The 20000-nt window shown below is 48.6% G+C and overlaps 2 protein-coding genes across 2 annotated transcripts in view; both read right to left on the bottom strand.

Moving 5' to 3' along the window:
* Positions 1–8680: 8680 nt before the first annotated feature.
* abcd1 (ATP-binding cassette, sub-family D (ALD), member 1) lies at positions 8681–16046 on the bottom strand. Its single transcript, XM_068743837.1, has 17 exons — positions 15925–16046; positions 14917–15165; positions 14706–14809; positions 14159–14316; positions 13890–14077; positions 13648–13822; positions 13386–13576; positions 12563–12743; positions 12246–12388; positions 11785–11953; positions 11582–11676; positions 10648–10793; positions 10409–10554; positions 10046–10130; positions 9698–9823; positions 9339–9426; positions 8681–8814 (listed from the first exon to the last, which is right to left on the bottom strand). Exons 2-17 carry the CDS (start codon positions 15043–15045, stop codon positions 8704–8706), a joined length of 2235 nt encoding a protein of 744 aa, XP_068599938.1. The 5' UTR covers positions 15046–15165; positions 15925–16046; the 3' UTR covers positions 8681–8703.
* A 2007-nt stretch (positions 16047–18053) lies between these two features.
* The window catches only part of ccdc120a (coiled-coil domain containing 120a), a 5100-nt gene continuing 3153 nt past the window's right edge, over positions 18054–20000 (bottom strand). The window contains 3 exon segments of the mRNA XM_068753551.1: positions 18054–18159; positions 18517–18718; positions 19531–20000. The exon segment at positions 19531–20000 is cut by the window's right edge and continues 210 nt beyond it. Of these exon segments, the coding sequence (XP_068609652.1) occupies positions 18054–18159; positions 18517–18718; positions 19531–20000 (778 nt within the window).

The raw sequence follows: 20000 nt of genomic DNA on the forward strand, positions 1-20000 counted from the left end.
TCACACAGTGAAACAGTCCAGTGGGAGGTCCAGGAGCTCCTTTTCCTCCAATCAAAGAATGAGCTCACGAAGCGACGTATGCTGATGTCACGTGATCCCATTGCTTACAAAACGCCACCAGACGCCGCTGTTAAAGGCCACGCCCCTTTAGTTTCAGGCAGGACAGCACTTCAGGACTGTTACAAGTTTGCTCAGGTGAGTCCACATGGTGTCGTCTAATTGGTTTACAGCTAACGGGCCTTGGCAGGTGAGAGATAGGTTTCCATGGTTACTAAGGACTCTGTGTGTGTGTGTGCGCCCTCATGAAATATTAATCACCCACACCGAGGTTCACATGCATCACTGCACACACACATATCAATCAAACACACAAAGAGAACAACCAGAGGTGTGTGTGTGTGTGTGTGTGTGTGTGTGATTAAAAACACACATGAACTCTGTTGTACTGAACTCAGGCCATAAACACACATGACCAATCACAACGCACCGTTTTTATGACATCATAGCTGTAGAATCAGAACTTTTCCCCCTGTTGACGTGTAAGTAGGAGGAGCTTACCTCAGGTAAACACATGCTTCCAGTTAGAGGTTCCACTTACACACAGGTATCAGAATGATCGGTCTCATCTACTATTGATCAGCTGTTTCCTATAATAACAAACCAGAACAGTTCAAAGTGTGTTTTACAAGGTCCAGAAGCGCATCCCAAACCTTCTGGGTCCGACCCAGATGGTTCTGAAGTGCTACCCCCCCCCCCCCCCCCCCCCCGGATGCCACCACCAAACTACAACTACCGCTTTAAATATGGTGTGTGTGTGTCTTTATATGTGATAATAAAGTGTGCCGTCGTCTCACAAACAAAAGATGAAGGACGAGTGAAGAGGCTTCATTTCGGGGGGCGTGTGGGGGAGGAAAGGGGGGGGGGGGTTAGAGAGCGTGAACAGCAGCTTGTAAAGAACCAACCAGGCAGAGTAATAACCCGAGGGGGAGGGGAGGAGGTGAAAGGTGCTGCACAGTAATTGGAGGGGAGACGCTATCAAAACACATCGAATCAAATCTGTCACAACTTTATTTAAATAAACACAAATAAAATGTACAGGAAACCTGTTTGATCCTTTCATCGAATATTTCAAATATTTTATTATTTTCATGTTGATAATTGAAATATTTTGTCTGCAGGCAGATTCCCTGTCTTGGATCACATGACTAAAAGGAAGCAATCTGATTGGACAGATGTCCAACTATCCCTCACTAATGAAACCTCTGACCAATCAATTTGGCCCGATGATGTTTAATCTGCTCAAGAAATCGCTGCATTCTTCATTGTTTACGCGTCTTAAACTTTAAGATACGTAAACAATGAAGAATGCACGTTAGCCACCGCTTGAGAAAAGTCTCATGTCGCAGCTGCAGCTAATTTTCTGACTTTTACAGTCAGCTGTGCATGCACATCTGCAGCCAGTCCTGAAGCTAATGTTAGCATAACTGCAGCCAGTCCTGAAGCTAATGTTAGCATGACTGCAGCCAGCACCAAAGCTAATGTTAGCATGACTGCAGCCAGCACCGAAGCTAATTTTAGCATGACTGCAGCCAGTCCCGAAGCTAATGTTAGCATGACTTCAGCCAGTCCCAAAGCTAATTTTAGCATGACTGCAGCCAGCACCGAAGCTAATTTTAGCATGACTGCAGCCAGCACTGTACCTAATGTTAGCATAACTGCAGCCAGCACCGAAGCTAATGTTAGCATGAATGTAGCCAGTGATGCAGAAACAGAAATATTTTATGTGAAGCATCCACGACTTCATGAACACAACTGTGCTGGATCCATGACAGCAGAAAACTCGGAAATCTACACATTTAAGTTGCAATAGCTAGAAGAGTTAGACCAACCTCTTGAAGCAACCTGCTTGTACTGTGAGGAGGAAGACAAGGAATCTTCTTCATCAGGAGGAGGTTTCCTGAGGGAACCAAAACACGGACGCATATCAGGAAAACCACAGACATAAGTTTGAAACATGTGAGAGGACAAACTGTGTGATCTGTTTGGAGTCACAGCTGACAATGATTGGCTGATCAAACCTTCACGTCGATTCACGTCGAGGCCCTAGATTCAGTTATTGTCTTGTTGTATGCAGACGATCATGCTGTTTATATTTGAGGACACGCCCGGTGGTTTCATTGGTGTGAAGTTTTCTGTTTTCTCCCAGAAGAGATGACAAACCTCCGACAGACGCCGGCAGCAGAGAACAACAACAGCTGCTGCCCATTAATGATTAATAATTTCTCTCATCTGTTCTCATAAATAACACAGAACAACAAATCAAACCAGAGAACCATCAGCCGTAACCACAGCGGAACCGACCATAGATGGTTCTCAGGTCCAGACCAGTTCCTGGTACCAGAGGTGACGGAACCTGCTGTTTGCGTTAAGAAGGCATCAAAGTGATGTCACTTCTGGTTTGATGTGGTTTCAGAATGACTCTACGGCACCCCCTAGGAGAATGACAAAGACAGCGCCCCCTCTGTGTTTGATGCTGCGTGTTTGATCATTTAAAATAATCAGAATCTGTTCCGCGTCCTGAAATAAACCGTCTGTGACGTATACGTATGGTTTTGTCTCCTGATGACTTTAACAGCGACCTTTGTTTATTGATGCTCTTTTAATTTCCTTCCGGTCCTGAATGATTCTGCAGCTCGGCCATTTTTATAGTCTGAAACAAAGAGAGCTTCTTCATCCTGATCCACTTCAAGTGTTTTCTTTCTCTTTGTCGCCATCTGCTTCCAAGGTCAACTGTGAGGTCAAGCAATGAATCACTTCCTGTTTTTCTGCCGACCTTATGATGTGTTAATGAGCCACGTGGAGTTTACAGCCAACCAATCACTGCAGGTATTGATGGATGATCTATAGACTGAGCAGCTTCTCATCTGTCAACAGCAGCTGAGCCCTGCCCCCCCCTCAACCACCATAGTAACTAGAGGTAGACCAGTAGCAGCTGGCGGTAGACCAGTAGCAACTAGCGGTAGACCAGTCGTAACTGGAGGTAGACCAGTAGTAACTAGCGGTAGACCAGTAGTAACCAGAGGTAGACCAGTAGTAACTGGAGGTAGACCAGTAGTAACTAGCGGTAGACCAGTAGTAACTGGAGGTAGACCAGTAGTAACTAGCGGTAGACCAGTAGTAACTGGAGGTAGACCAGTAGTAACTAGCGGTAGACCAGTAGTAACTGGAGGTAGACCAGTAGTAACTAGCGGTAGACCAGTAGTAACTGGAGGTACAGAAGAGATAGAGCAGAATCTATAGAATCTATAAACCTGACGCCCCCCACCAGGCCACCAGTGGATTTAACCCCTAAAGCCCACACTGGGTCAGTCAGCAGATTAGGCCGGCTGCCTTCATTCACTAATCTGTGAGTTAATCTGGTGGTTGTAACATTACAGAGCTTTAATCTGCATATATAGAACGCAGCCATATGTGCAGTGTCTCAGGGCCTGGATCCAAACTCCACACTCCCAGAACCCATTCAAAGAACCGGTTCGGGTTGAGTCAGGGGGAACATTCTGAACTTCATGAAACACTGTCCACAATAATTTAGTCATACGCTGGATGAAATCGTCAAATGTTCCATATTAGTGTTGCTGCTGTTATTATTATTTTCTCCGTAAAACAAGATTTAAAGCCTCGAGTCTGGTCGAGAACGTCTGCATCAAATAACAGAACACTGGTGGGGTTCCAGTTTGAGTGCTGGTTTGTGGGAACATGAACAGACCAATGAACAGGTGTGTGTCAGCATCTGTGTTTCTAAACGGGTGTGTTACTGACGGCTGAGACAGCTGCACATAGCAATTACACACACACACACACACACACACACACACACACACTGTTCAACAGCCTATAATTTGAACATGGGGGGTCTTAAAGAAAAAGGCCTGCATTAAGATACTATGTAACTGTGCTACTGAGGCAAGTGTTAGCTTCAGCAGAACAAAACTGTTACCCTAGCGTAGCACAAACACTGAAAACAAGGGGAAACTGTTACCCTAGCGTAGCACAAACACTGAAAACAAGGGGAAACTGTTACCCTAGCGTAGCACAAACACTGAAAACAAGGGGAAACTGTTACCCTAGCGTAGCACAAACACTGAAAACAAGGGGAAACTGTTACCCTAGCTTAGCACAAACACTGGAAACAAATGGAAACTGTTACCCTAGCTTAGCACAAACACTGGAAACAAATGAAAACGGTTATTCTAGCTGCAGGTCTTATTATCAACTGCAGTCATTAAAGTGCCTGGAAATGAAGCTCGTTTTGTATTTATTGACTCAATAATCAGTTGTGAGTTAAAATCAAGCAGTACTCATGATGGTTAATTTATTGTACCATCCAGAATCCGCCGCACTGAAACTGTGTGCACTCAATAAAGCTTTTTGAATGAACTGGGTCTGTCTTTCAGTCGTCTCCGCTGGTACGCTGTGTTTAAATGGGGCCTCTCTGCTGAAGCCTGACTCCTCATTAACACCGTTCACCCTGAGCCTTTCAACGCCGTTCATTTAAATTCGGTCGTTTTGTTCAGGCGGCCTTTGTCAGCAAAACTCATCTCAATAAAGACACCGTCGACGACTGGCGTTCAATGAAGACGGTTTCTTGGTAACGGTCCTGATAGAATAACGTTTTGCTTGTTCCTTAATGGCCTGCAGGCCTTGAACACAACACATCAGCTGAGGTGAAGACACGAGACAGAACCAGCAGATTCTGATCTATAGAGAAGATAAAAGATGATCATTAATAGAAATCCAAGAATTCAGATTGATGATGAGAACAACGACAACAAAAGAACAAATACTTACAACTAAATTTAGGCAAAGGATCTTAAATGCTCTTCTGATTAAAAAAAAAAAAAAAAAAACGACCAGATCTGTGGACTCCCATTCTGTAGGGGGCGCTGTAGACAGATGAAGATGCTGGCCCCTGGTGAGGACTCCACCCATTATGAGTCCCATCGTAATATGAGTCCATCATAAAAAAAAAGACGACAATACCCAGAAAGCTCTTGTTCTACTGATCCAAAAGTGGGAGTGGGAATATTTTTAAATGTCGCAAGTGAGTGGGAGAGTCTCGGGCGGCTTGGACCCGAGCCGCTACCTCAGTCATCTGGACTACCTGGATCCCTTCGGACCCAATCCAGACGTCCCTCGGGTGGACCGCCTCAGCACCGGTGGATTCTCTCTGCCGCCTTACTGACTATAAAGTGGACTCTAAACTGTCCAATAGAAGAAAGACAGGAAGTTACTGTTTGTCCAGGAAGTGTGTTTCAGTCTGAAGGTTTGGACAGGATACACACACGCACGCACACACACACACGCACACACCGTTTGGAATTTAACTGTTTAACTGGTCTGAGTTCTGGTTCTGACTTCATACGCAACTGGATTCTGGTTCCTCAGGCTTTCTGACATCAAACAGAATATTTAATGTCAGCCAATCAGGAACATGCGTCACTATTACTGCCTTTCTGAGGACCCTCTCTTTGCCGTCAGCTACAGTCATTACCATGGTTACCACAACAGTCTCCATAGAAACCCCCACCATCACAGGGACCCGCCTGACTTAAACTGTGAACACAGAAATAATCCTCTCTGTAATCGCAGTGTAGAACCTGGTTCTGGATCTAAACCTGGTTCTGAAACTAAACCTGGTCCAGGGACTAAACCTGGTTCTGGATCTAAACCTGGTTCTGGATCTAAACCTGGTCTAGGGACTAAACCTGGTTCTGGATCTAAACCTGGTCCAGGGACTAAACCTGGTTCTGGATCTAAACCTGGCCCAGAGACTAAACCTGGTTCTGGCTCTAAACCTGGTTCTGGATCTAAACCTGGTTCTGGATCTAAACCTGACCTGACCCGTGGGAGACAGTACGTCCTGTGTTCTCCGCTCTGATTGGTCCATGTTCAGGCCGTAGGACTGGGCCGATTCCTGACTTCAGTACTGGTAGAAATACTTCAACTTGAACGTATTCTGTTGTACTAGTACTAGTATTTAGAAGGATGGAGGTCTCAACAATGGAGTAGAAATAAAGCAGCCAGGAAGGGAAGAAGGGAAACTCTGAAACAGCATCGACACCGTGTGTGTGTGGGGGGGGGGGGGGGGGGGCTCTTCTGGGACCAATCCAGTGAAATCAGTTTTATGGATTATTAATATCACCTCAGGCAACACACAAGTTTGGTGTGTGATCTGACGTGCGCGCGCACACACACACACACACACACCCGGGAGAGGAAGGATGGATCTCAAGGGACGGGGTGAGATCAAAGACACCTCATTCACACTGATTAGGTTACACCCTAATCCAGGATCAACATTAAGCCCCGCCCCCTCCCACTCTATCAGGGTTCAGTTTAATGGATCCCGTTTGTTTAAAGGAATAGGATGGATGGATGGATGGATGGGTGGATGGGATACTGCACTCATTTTCAAAAATGTTGGGATGAAATTCAAATATTTAATTTAAATCAGCTGAAATCTTCCCTCAGGAAGGGAAACGTTCCACTTCAGCGGTTGTTCCGGAATGGACCCGGAAGGAAACATGACCCGGTCCGACTTTAGGAACCTGCTGACGTGCTGCCCGTGTGCTTTTTGTGTTTCTTTAAACAGACGGTTAGTATTGATGAATACTTTGGTTGCTCAGCAACAGCATCCCAATAATTGAACTGCAGCTCGAGGAAACTTTCCCTCCACTCAGATGTGTGTGTTTATGTTCTTAGGTCACGTGATTCACACTTTCTTTATGGGACGTCAACAGAGGTGACTTCTATTCTGTGTGTGCGTGTGTGCGTGTGCGCGCGCGCGTGTGTGTGTATTGGAATGTCAGCTATTCAAGCGGCGGGCTGGTAGACTGCCAGTGCAGGACGGAACACACTCACGCGCAACCTCAACACACACTCAATAGTCACACGCACACACACACGCACCGTCGTGAAACCAGTACGAGTTGAGGAACCTTTCGGCATTGTACTGGAAACCAGTGCGAAACTGGTTCCACCAGACGTCATGATTAAAACCCCTCATTTAAACCGGCTGACGTCATGACTCGCCGAAGCAGGTTTAACGGCTGTTGTTTGGACTCGAACCGGAGATTTGAGTCTGGAACGTGACGGGTCATCGAACAGCTGAAGCCGAATGAAAGACCGGAACCTTCCAGTGCTTCGAGTTCAAGCGTTCGTTTCTTTCCAGTGAAAGAAGCCAGAAAAAAAACCGAAAACATTTTAAAGTGACGCATTTTTAAAAGGAGTCCGGCGCGTGGCTGTCAGACACGCCTGAGTCTCACGCTGCTTCCTTCCTGCAACTCGGGACAAGTTGGAGACGCAAAGGGGGGGGGGGGGTCCGGGATCCGTGCCGGACTCACCTGAGCTCGGCGCGCGCCTCGGAGGTCCGACCAAGTCCAACCGGTCCGGTAGCGTCCAGAAACCCGCAGAGAGTCCCGGAGACAGAACGCAGCACGACCCGGACCGAGAGCCGCACTACAGGTCCGACACAGACCCCGCCCCCCCCCGCGAGCCCATGACGCTGCTGCTGCGGGAGAACCAGCAACCGCTGCCGAGCTCAGAGGCTGCTGCCGAACCGCGAACAGAACCGATTATCGGTACTGATCGAAACGCTCTGGTTCGTAATCTGATCTGTTAAAAAATATTTATTATTGATCAGATAATCAATAAAACATCTCATTGACTGCAGGTTCTCTGTCTCTGTGCGGACCTGAGGTGAACTGGCGACTTGTCCAGGGTGTGCCCCGCCTCTCGCCCATCGACTGCTGGGATAGGCTCCGGCATGGTCAGGAAGAATGAATGAATGAATGTGTGTTATGGTCACATGTTTTCTTTATTGGTCATCTATTGATTATTGATTTCTCCTCTGAGCAGAAGAAAATACTGATTATTTCATTTGTCTGAGAAATAAAACATTTTATTGCCCTTCATTTGCTGCTTTTAATATAACATGTTTCTACAGTAAACAATCACTAAAAACAAACATTGAATGCAGAATTTAAAATCGTGTGAAAACAAACAACAAAATCAAAATCAATCTCTGATTGGTGAAAGCGTGATCAGGACGTGGTTCTCCGTCGTCTCTGTTAGAGATGAAACTGAAATAACCGAAATAAAAACACAAACAGAACACGTCTTTGTTTAAATCGACGAGACTCCGGCCTGGACCCTGAACGCATCACTGAAACCGGGACCCCTTCAGGAAGCATCGGAAACCAGAGCACTTACTGAAGGACTAACGAATTCAGATTCAGATCAATATTTAGACTGAGATTCAGATTAAATGACATGATGAGCAGTTTCAGGTCTCGATTTAGATCCAGATTCATCATCATCATCATCATCATACAGGGAGTAAATAAAACCTTCTGTTCTCTACGCATAAAGATATTTCTATTAAATCTCGCCAGCAGCAGTTTCACTCAAACATTCACGACAATTCAAAGTGGTTCAATGAAGTTTACCGTCGCCATGACGACCGGTGACCTGCATAAACAACGCTATTCACGTGTCCAAACAGTTCAAACAATCAGACGGGAAAAAGTTTGACTCGTTAAAAACTGGAAAGCGTTTCTGGCGTTACAGCGAAACGGCCACGCTACATTCTATAAAGATAACAAAGTCATGGCCATCCCGTCTCCATGGTAACCAGTATAAACATCACTCCGGCTCCTCCCCGCCTCTCTCTCCCAGCAGCAGACACAATTCGGCCAGCCTCTGTTGCATTCTGGGTATTCCTGACAGCTGGTTCTCCAGGCGGAGCTTCTCCTCCTGACCACACAGAAACAACGTCGATGATGTCACGCACACGCCAAACACGACCACAGAAACGCCATCAACGTTTAAACTGGTTTTCGTTCAATCCCAGTTTAGGTAAATTGAGCTCACTAGCTAAATCTGTGCCAGACGCTAGAGATGCTAATCTGGAAGCTAACAGACGTACACTTCCTACAACAGGACCTCCAACAACGGACTCATCAGCTCCCATTTTACCTTGGAGCTGATGGAGGAAAGCAGACAGCAGCAGTTTCTGCTGTAAGTATATATTTTTTCTTCATCCACACAAATAAAAGAGTCTGCAAAATGTGTCGCCCTCTAGTGGTTGATTTCAGAAACAGACGTTAGCATGTTATTCCTTGCATTCTTCGTAAAACGTAGGGGTCCAAATTCAACGGCATCACAGACATATTAACCATTAGAAGATATTTGCTCTGCACAGCCAGTAGTAGTAGTATTAGTAGTAGTAGTATTAGTAGCCAGGTGAGGTTGGCTATATTAAGCATTAACTTAACCACCTGCAGGGACAGACGGGTGGAGGCATCCAGAGGCTCGAACCTCCATCCTCCCTCTCCGTCAAACTGGAGCAGGTGAGAATGGTACTTCCTGTTTCAGAGAGAATAGAAGAAGAGAAAGGCGTCAGGGTGGGGCTGCGAATATCAGCTCAGGGCTCTGCTGCCCCCTGCTGGTTGACGCTTCTGTTAAAGTCAAACTCCAATAGTTTATTATACATACGCTTTACGCTGTAGAATATTATCTATAAGATTCAATCATGTCTAAAAAGAAATGGAAAAACATCAAAATCATTAAAACTAATAACAAAACGTATCTGTGTGTGTCTGTGTGTGTGTGTATGTGTGCGTGTGTGCGTGCTGACCACAGTGAGGGTCTGTGCGTGATTGACAGCAGGGCTATCCCAGCATCCTTTGCAGCCTGGAAGATGTTTCCCTCCACGTCGATGCTAACGGCGCTCGTACACTCGTCCAATAGGGCGTAGCGAGGGCTGGGCGAGAGACATTCATAGACAGAGAGAGAGAGAGAGAGAGAGAGAGACTGTTCTCATTGTCAGCTCCAGTGATGATGTCACAGAACCGGTTTGCCGTTATGTTATGTGTCATTCTGGAACTGTTGGGTGTCTCACGCTAACTCTGGAGGCATTATCTAGTTAGCTGCCAATTGCTAATAGCAGCTAAATGCTACTAGCTGCTAACTATCCGATATTTACTGGTGGTAGAACATGCGGGCCATCCCCATCCTCTGCTTCTCTCCTCCAGACAGGACGTCCTTCCAGTCGCTGACAGAATCCCAGCCTGATAGACAGACACAACACGATAGCCTCGTTTAACGCTAGTCTGCTGGCTAGTTATCACTAGTCTGCTAGCTAGTTATCCCTAGTCTGCTAGCTAGTTATCCCTAGTCTGCTGGCTAGTTATCCCTAGTCTGCTAGTTAGTTATCCCTAGTCTGCTAGCTAGTTATCGCTAACTATACATCACTGTTTTGTTGTGAAGCTGCAGAGATGTTTTGTGGATAAATAAACATCCTTTTAGGATTGAAAATAGTAAATGACTACGAGTCAAGCGCACACACCTCCCTCTCTATCGAGGATGTAGACCAGGTGGACGGTCCGAAGGATTTCCTCCAGGTCGGAATCGGAGACGTCTCTCTGGACCATGTCCTCCACCGAGTCTGGATAGATGACCTGGTCTCTGAGGGTCCCCTCGGACATGTAGGGCCTGGAACGCACACAGGACCACCGTGACAGCACTGCTGCAGATGAGTCACCTGGGTTATGCGGGTTCTTTTTTACATCAGTACCGGCGTAGTACCTTTGTGGGATGTAGAACATGTGCTGTGGTTCTGGTCGGTACAGGACCCCCCCATAAACGGGCCATAGTCCGCTGAGGATCCTGAACAGAGAACTCTTCCCACAGCCGTTCGGACCGGTGATCAACACGTTCATACCTTCATCCACCTGGCAGAGAGGACACACCTGAGGACCTCCTGGGTCAAGGAACTACGGCAGAACAGAAAGGTTCTAGAGTCCATTCAGGTCCCGGTTCTTCACCAGGACGGTAGATCAAGTATCAGTGATGATGTCATAGACACACATCAAAGAAGCTGAGGAATCCGGAAGGTTTTTTTTTTTTGAAAACCGACAATTAGCGTCAACCGCAACCAACCAATCACAGCGCGCAGAGGTCAAAGGCGGGCGAATCAGAGATCAAAGAGCCGTTTCATCCACGTCCGTTCTCGGCTCGCTTCCTTCATCGGCGTCTTCCTCTCGCTCTTCAGCTCAGAAATGTCAGCCCATAATCCCTCCATTGTGTGCGTCGCTGACCTTTGACCCCCCCGGTCACAGGCGGGTGGAGGAATGAGAGCAGACCGGGGCGACCGCACTGAGCATGCTCGGTGGAGAAGTGAAGTCATCACCATCCCACGTGTGATGTCACTCTAACCCGGATCCGTAACCTCAGCGCGGGCAGAACCACAACAGAACCAACAGGAAGACCATGAGACTGGACTTTGTCTTTCTACAGCATGTGGCCCCGCGATGAACCGGCGACTTGTCCAGGGTGTAACCCGCCTCTATCAGTCGGGATAGGCCTGTGACCCGGAGTCCAATTACAGATTACAGATCTTCAAGAAAAGGAATGAAGGATGAACGAATGAATGGCAACGTCGCCGAAATCGGTTCGCTGCAGGAAAAACGAACGCTGCCCCCGTGTGGGCGCCCACAAACACTGCGCCACTGACTGCTACCTGGATGTTGAGGCTGGAAACCACCACGTCTCCGGTTGGCGTGATGATTGGCAGGTTCTCACAGCGAATCCCTGTCTCCACGCTGATCACATGACCTACACACACACACACACACACACACACACACACACACACACACACACACGTCAGGCATGAGGGAACACCTGTGATGGATTGGTTGCACCTCATCCAACCCCCCCTACCTTTGATCTCCAGAGGACCACTGACTCGCTGACCATGCTGAATGACTCCTCCTCCTTCTGTCGACTCCTCCCCTTGGGCTGCAGAACGCCGATAGATCCCTTTATTCACATCTTCAAACACGCCCAACATCTCAGAGACCCGAGCGGTGTAACCGGCCAGCTCCGTCACCTGAACGCAAGCGCAAGCAGGAGGTGAGAAGGAGCCCGGGAAGCCACACGAGGTCAAAAACGGAGGCGGAGCAGGAGTCGTAGAACGTTAAATAGGTCAGAGGGGTGGAGGAGGAGCTCCAGGAGCTTAGTGAGGAGGGCATTCGGGGAAATAAAGAGGAACCAGAGGAGTAGCAGGAGAAGTTCGTGGAGCTAAAAACGGAAAAAAATGGAATTCAAGACAAGGAGAAGGGTTAGGGTTAGTAAATGGGAAGCAAGGAAGAGGAGGTGAAGGGGTCAAAGGGGAGCTGCACCTCCTTGTATGAGCTCATGATCCTCTCCACGGCGTCGGCGGCGGCGTTGAGGAGGTTTCTGGCTATGGTGAAAGCCTGCGTCCTCTCACCAACCAACTCCTCCTCATTCATCAAAATGGCCGCCTGCTTCACCTCCTCAGAGTCTGATGACATCACAGGTCAAAGGTGAGACAGGTTGCTAAGCAGAGTTTGTTTACCGAGAAACTTTACGACGTTTAAGTTCTAACATGCCCGTGTTTATTTCACGTCTTTTAGTTTATCCTCGGAGACGCCTCCAACAACGAGGACGACATCCCGGCGTGTCTTTTGGCGTTTACCGTTCGGCGAGTATCCCGTGGCAGTGATGATGGGAAGAGCGACCATCACCAGGCCGGAGGCGCTCCATACGTACTTCATCAGGAACTGTTCCAACATGACGTACCACAGACGCTTCAGCAGGATGCGATGGATCTGGGAGGACAGAGACCCGTAGCTCTTCTGGAGCTGGGCCATCTCCACCTACGAATCAAACGCACCCTGAGTCTCCATCATTAGCAACAGGTACATCTCCACCTACGAATCAAACGCACCCAGAGTCTCCATCATTAGCAACAGGTACATCTCCACCTACGAATCAAACGCACCCTGAGTCTCCATCATTAGCAACAGGTACATCTCCACCTACGAATCAAACGCACCCAGAGTCTCCATCATTAGCAACAGGTACATCTCCACCTACGAATCAAACGCACCCTGAGTCTCCATCATTAGCAACAGGTACATCTCCACCTACGAATCAAACGCACCCAGAGTCTCCATCATTAGCAACAGGTACATCTCCACCTACAAATCAAACGCACCCAATGTCTCCATCATTAGCAACAGGTACATCTCCACCTACGAATCAAACGCACCCAGAGTCTCCATCATTAGCAACAGGTACATCTCCACCTACGAATCAAATGCACCCAGAGTCTCCATCATTAGCAACAGGTACATCTCCACCTACGAATCAAACGCACCCTGAGTCTCCATCATTAACAACAGGTACATCTCCACCTACGAATCAAACGCACCCAAAAGCTTTAATCTGTTAATGTTGTGACTTTAATTCAAGCTACAGTCGCGGGTGTTTTGGTCACCAGGGGGCGCTTGTTTTACCTTATGTCCTCCATAGAAGGCGATCTCCTCCGAGTTGGCGATGATGCGGGAATGCACGTGTCTCAGGTCTCCTTTCCGCCTCGCTTCTTCGGCCACCAGCTTCCCAAATCGAGGCGAGCAGGAGCGCAGCACTTTGGCGGTGAGGACGACCACCAGGCCGGCGATGACGGCGGGCCACGTGGTGTTGGCTCCTGCGGGAGGAAGGACAAGGAGCCGCGTTTCCCTCGGCAGACACGCCTACTTCCCGTCTGTCCGCACGCACCTTTGGAGTGGGCGGTCCGGAGCAGCGTGTAGCAGGTGACGACCACGTCCAGGATGGGTTTGGTGAGGTTGGAGTAGAGATGGGCGACCGAGGCCGAAAACATCACGATGTCCTCGGTGAGGGACTGATCGGGATTGGACAGACGTCCGTCCATGTTGCTGACGCGGTAGTAAGTCTGCAGGGGACGGAGGACGGAGACAGGACGGTGGGCATCGGTGTGTGTGTGCGTGTGCGTGTCTCACCTGGTTGGTGAAGTACAGCTGGTAGGCGTGGTCGACCAGGCGGCCTCGGAACCTGAGGCTCAGCTGACCCTCCAGGAATCTGATGGCGCTGTTGATGAACGTTGCCGGAACGGCGACCAGCAGCCACTTGGAGAGCTGCAGCACGAAGGCCTGAGGGTCCTTCTGCACGATGCACCTCACGATGGCGCCTGGAGATCAATAGCATCGATCGATCGCTGATCACGCCGTCACGCCCAGAGATCAGTGGCAACGGCGCCGGCCCGACTGACCGTCCAGCGCAGCGACGTAGATGGACAGGAAGGTTCTGGATATGAGCGTGACGGAGTGCAGGACCAGCAGGCCGATCTCCGGACTCAGTAACCGTGGAAACAACAGCTTTAGCAGGTGAGACAGTCTGAGGAGGAAGTCTCTGTTGACAGACGGAGACCTGAGGACACAGAGAGAGGACAAGGTTGGGGTCGGGTTCAAATCAAGATTAAATCAGGTTCAAATCAAGTCAACTTTAACTTGAGTTTAAATTGGGCCAAATAAATGCTCAAATCAGGTTTACATACCATTTAATCCGGTTTATTCACCATTTAATCAGGTTTAATTACTGTTTAATCTGATTTAATCACCATTTAATCCGGTTTATTCACCATCTAATCCAGTTTAATCACCATTTAATCAGTTTTAATGACCATTTAATCCAGTTTAATTACCATTTAATCAGGTTTAATTACCATTAATTACCATTACCATTATTATTTATTCATTTATTTATTAAAAAAACGACATCAGGTTTACGTTAGTTTTAATCAGGTTTATAATGATCACCTGTTTCTCCTCTTCTTGTTCTCCCCATTGTTGTCCACACAGCTGGAGCAGGAGGAGGTGCTGAGCACACCTGAGGATTCAGCCAGCTGTTTACCTGCTGCCCTCTAAAAACAAAATCAGAACGGCCAGTCACCTGTCGTGTGTGTGTGTGTGTGTCTGTGCGTGTGTGTCTGTGCGTGTCTGTGTGCGTGTGTGCGTGTGTGTGTCTCACCTGGACCCTCCTCCAGACGTAAGGTGAGACCCTCCTGACGGCGTAGGCAGCGACCAGCACGCCCATCAGCTTCCTGAGTTTGGAGCTCCGCCTCAGCTGAGCCGGCAGCTTCTGATAGGTCGGCAGCATGCTGACGGGCGGGTGATGGCAAACCAATCAAAGGGTGGTATGACAGTCCAAACTGTCGGGGTCCACTTTGGACGGCAGCCTGTGATGGAGTCGTCATGGAAACATCGTGAGGCGTTCCACCTGGAGTGACATCACACCCGAACCTGCTCAGGTACCAAATGGATCAGGTGTCACCTGACATTTAAACCACAGCGCATGATTGATCGGCTTCCTTTGTGTAACGTTAAATAAATAAATAGTTAATTTGTGATGTCATACGGGATGATAAAGCTGAAGCAGGTCATGTGACCGGGGCAGCGCGCGGGGAGGAAAACAGATCATTGACCCCCTCTGGTCGAGAGAGAGCGCCCTCTGCTGGACGGTCCAGTCCGTCCGGGTTCCGTTTGTTCCACAAGACAAATAAAGTTTCAAATTCAAAATGGTGTTTGTTGTTGTTATTCTGACTATTGTTATTATTATTACCCGTTGATTGATCTAAACAAACCGATTTTATAATTTGATCAGTTATTAGAGGAAATTATTAATCTATGATTAGAAAAAAATCATACTACTGCTTTAGTAGCACAACCCTACTGCAGTACTACTACAACTCTACTTCAGTACAACCTTACTGCAGTACTAATACAACACTACTTCAGTACTGCTACACAACTGCTAAATGTAGTGTAAATACACAATTTCATTGCGTGTACTGTGTATTGACGATAAAGGATTCTTCCTCTTACTACTGTAGTATTACAACCCTACTACACTAGTACTACAGTATTACTACAGTACTACAGATAGAGTACTTCGTCACCACCGACCACCAGTAAAACCATTCACACTAGCTGTGGCGGTGACGTCACCCTGCTCCGATTCATGTTAGCTCCGGTTTACCGTTAGCTTCCGAGAGTCTCCCGTGTCCGTCCTCTGCTAACGGGACACGGTGAACGGTCTCCGGACCACCGGCCCGGTCCAGTTACCAGTCGGTCGTCCCCGTTACCGTCGGCTGTCCCCGTACCGGAACAGAGCTGGCTGAACAGGCGATGCTAACCGGAGCTAACGGCTAACAGGAACTTCTCTGACGTAAACATGAAAGAGCTCGAAGTTGGTTCAACCTGATCTGAGATCTGCTGTGAGCACCGACCGCCCACCGGCCCACCGGCCCGCCGTCCTCTGCGGGGTTCAGCTGTCCTCAGATCAGTTCTATCACTTAAATCAGTTTTTAATCAGTTTAACGTCGGCGAACAAAGTTGGCCGTGTTTACCTGAGAGGAAGGGCCGCGTTCCAATACTGCACCAAGCTTCCTTCTCTCCTTCACCGTTTCCTACACGCACCCTCCCGCCTCTCCTCCTCCTCCTCCTCCTCCATTTGACGGTCGAAACTGTTAATATCAGATTATTTTATTCTATTTAATGGAAACCTGGCTGTAGAAGAACGTATCGGAACACGTCTACACCGTCACCATGGTGATCTGGACCAGCAGAAGGTTCTGGATTGTTCTCGGTATCTTTACACACCAACCATGAAAAGTCAAAGTGAGTCAGAGTTTACGTGTATTTTTTAATGATTCGCCGATCATTGATTCATCTCAACCCGATTGGATCTTCCATGCCTGATCGATCTGCACATTCCGACCCGTCGTCTTCCTCCGCTCGGTGACGTGAGGAGGAGCTCGTCTTCCTCCTTAGTCGTATTTACAGTGAACACATTTACAGTTTAAGCTAAAGAAATGCATGCTGGGACTTTCCCCCGCCCCTTTGAAGCTGTGGTCACATGACAGGTGAAATAACTCGGCGCTTCCTGTATCGATCAGTCAAACGTCCAATCAGAAACAAACAAATCTCATCCAATCAAGTGAAGTCATCCTACGAAGATGGATGAAGTCATGTGACCTGATTCTGATAATAGATAAACTATCAACAATTTTAAATCTGTCATGTGACCACACCTCTGTGTTTGGCAAACAGCAAAAAAATAATAAAAATACAAAGATAAACAATCAATAACATTGATAAGCCATCATTAACACTCATTTCATTTCATGTTTGTAACAGTGAAGCTCATTCAGTCGATCAATAACCCAATCAATCAACGCTATGACATCATCTGATTGTCGCTGCAGGTGATTGTCGTCCTGAAGAGGATCCCTGATCGTCTTATTGCTCGGACGTTCCTCGCTCACGTTCTCCTCGGAGCGGTCGTTAGAACCTTTAGAACAGGCTCACCGGTTCTAAGGGTGTGGATGACGGAACCCTCTTGGTGCTGCTCGTTTCCAGGCTGGAGGAACCCTTCCAGAGGCCTTAGTGACGTTACTATAGCAACCACCACCATGGCAGCGTTCCCATTGGTGGATTCGTTTGTCAGAAAACAGAAGAGGAAGTCGGACCTGAGGCTTCCGAACATTCTTACTGGTGTTACTGGTTCTTTACCGGGTGCATGTGGTCCATACCTGAAGAGTCTCACCTGACGGACTCACCTGAGGGTCACCTGAGGGTCACCTGAGGGTCACCTGATCCGTTACAATGTTATCAAAACTGCTGGTCTGCGGGACAGAGCTGGTGATTGTGTGTCCTCGGGGCGAGAACGAAAGAGACAGAGAGAGAGAGAGAGTGCAACATTTCACCATCATCTTCATCATCATCATCATCATCCTCCTCCTATCTGAACCAGTTCAGTCCGGATTGTCTGATCAAAGACTGTTGTAGAAAAGTTTTGTTTTTTAAACAGTAAATAAACAACAACCTGCGGTTCACTTTGTAGTTTCAATTGTCAGTGATTTTTCTTTTTTTACCCACAATCCCTTTGGGCTTAAAACCAGTTGAGGCCTGCAGGAGTTTAAATCGTGGAGTTGATTTCCATCCCTGATCCAGTCAGCTGATCAGAGGCCTGCCCTTTCTCGGAGGGTCAGCTGACCTCCAGCGGGACAGTGACATCATGACGGGCAGACTTTCAGCGCTGTCTGCGGCCCCAGGAGAGCCGGCCTGTGATTGGTCTGTGCATCGGCGTCCTGATTGGTCCTCGAGTCAGACCAGAGTTCCGGGAGACGGCTGGACCCCCTGTGGATCTCTGAGAGGAACTTCCTGTATGTGGGGGGGGAGGCAGTCGTGGTATAGCGAGCTGTCCGTGGAACTGAGAGAGACAGACAGGAGCGAAGGTGAGTCTCTACCTGCTCAGGTGAGTCTCTACCTGCTCAGGTGAGTCGTGTCCTACCTGCTCAGGTGAGTGTCTACCTGCTCAGGTGAGTCTCTACCTGCTCAGGTGAGTCGTGTCCTACCTGCTCAGGTGAGTCGTGTCCTACCTGCTCAGGTGAGTCGTGTCCTACCTGCTCAGGTGAGTCGTGTCCTACCTGCTCAGGTGAGTCGTGTCCTACCTGCTCAGGTGAGTTGTGTCCTACCTGCTCAGGTGAGTCTCTACCTGCTCAGGTGAATCGTGTCCTACCTGCTCAGGTGAGTCGTGTCCTACCTGCTCAGGTGAGTCGTGTCCTACCTGCCATGCAGCAGCGGTCCGTGGAAGGTGGCTGAATGCGGCAGCTTGTGACTCGCCTCCTTCTGATAGGTTGACTGCTGAATGACGCCATGAGTCCTCCGTCTGCCGCTGCTCTGACCTTTGACCCCGCCATCGGCCTTTCCACTGGCCCGCTTGTGGTGGGAGGAGCCTATCGTGTTCCTCAGGTACCAGTCCCTCAAACCTGCCAATCAAACATTAAGGATGGCTGAATCAGATTTTATTTTTGCTCGTTTGATGAGTTCTATCTTGTTTTTTGTTTTGACGTTGAGGAGAAATGTGACGGCGACGTCATCGTACAGAATAACAAGCGGAGAAATCCTCAAAGTCGCCTTTTCTTCAGGCGAGACGGAGACGACGCGTTTCCTGTGTCTGACTGGACCTGTTGTTACTGTGCTTCACCACCAGGTGGCGACTCGTCCTGTGCGCAGAGCATCCCTCGTGCTGTAGCGAGACTGCAGTGACCCAGTTTCTCCTCCACGCCATTAAACATTCATGAGACTTTGTCTTCACAGCATTGAGACATCGGAATATCAGAAAGACTTAAATCGGACCGGAACCAGCGTCTCAGGATGGGCATAGAGCCAGAACTAGCATTAAACAAGCTAGCAGCTAACCTGAAGACACGTGGCTGACAGAAGGTCATTTAAAGGTCACATATTAGACTGCTTTTGTGCAGGACAGCGTCCCTCATGCCTGTCTCAAACAGGTGCTGCAGGACAGCGTCCCTCATGTCTGTCTCAAACAGGTGCTGCAGGACGGCGTCCCTCTTTTCTGTCTCGAACAGATGCTGCAGGACAACGTCCCTCATGTCTGTCTCAAACAGGTGCTGCAGGACAGCGTCCCTCCATAATAGTGTAGAAACATGGGAAAGTGAGTTTTCCATCGTACATCTCCTTCCAGCATTTTAGCGAAGGACGCGACTCGCGACCTGGAGCTAATGCTAATGCTAGCCTGCAGCATTTTGACGTAGCAGGAAGTGTTTTTTACGCTTACCTTCGAGGGCCAGGGCCTTGTGAAGGCTCCTGGTGGCCTCCCCCACGTGTGCGTCCTGGGTGGGGGCTGTTTGCGGCGGTCGCGGGGGCAGCAGGTGGGGGTGGGGGTCCGGCTGGACGGCAGGAAGAGGAGGATTGTGGGTATCGGACTGCACCGGCAAAAACGGGCCACAGGACTTTGTGCGGGTGACTTTTATTCGTCGCTGGTCGCCTGGGTTACCGCGAGAGATGGGTGGGGCTTTTTGGGGGTAGTAGCCGTTGCTAAGCAGCTGGTGGTGCGATGTGATTGGCTGCCGGCCGTGTGTTTGCTGCTGTTTCCCCCACACGTAATCCAGCAGCACCTCGCTGTACACGCCTCCTCTTCCTCGTCCCCCTGCCTCCAGGTGTCCGTTACTCATCCTCACGTGTCCCTTTGCTGCTCGAGAACCTGGCAAGCCCTTTCCATTTACCCACAATCCTCCCTGCTGGAGG

Source organism: Brachionichthys hirsutus, chromosome 2 (genome assembly GCF_040956055.1).
Source record: "Brachionichthys hirsutus isolate HB-005 chromosome 2, CSIRO-AGI_Bhir_v1, whole genome shotgun sequence".
Lineage (NCBI taxonomy): Eukaryota > Metazoa > Chordata > Actinopteri > Lophiiformes > Brachionichthyidae > Brachionichthys > Brachionichthys hirsutus.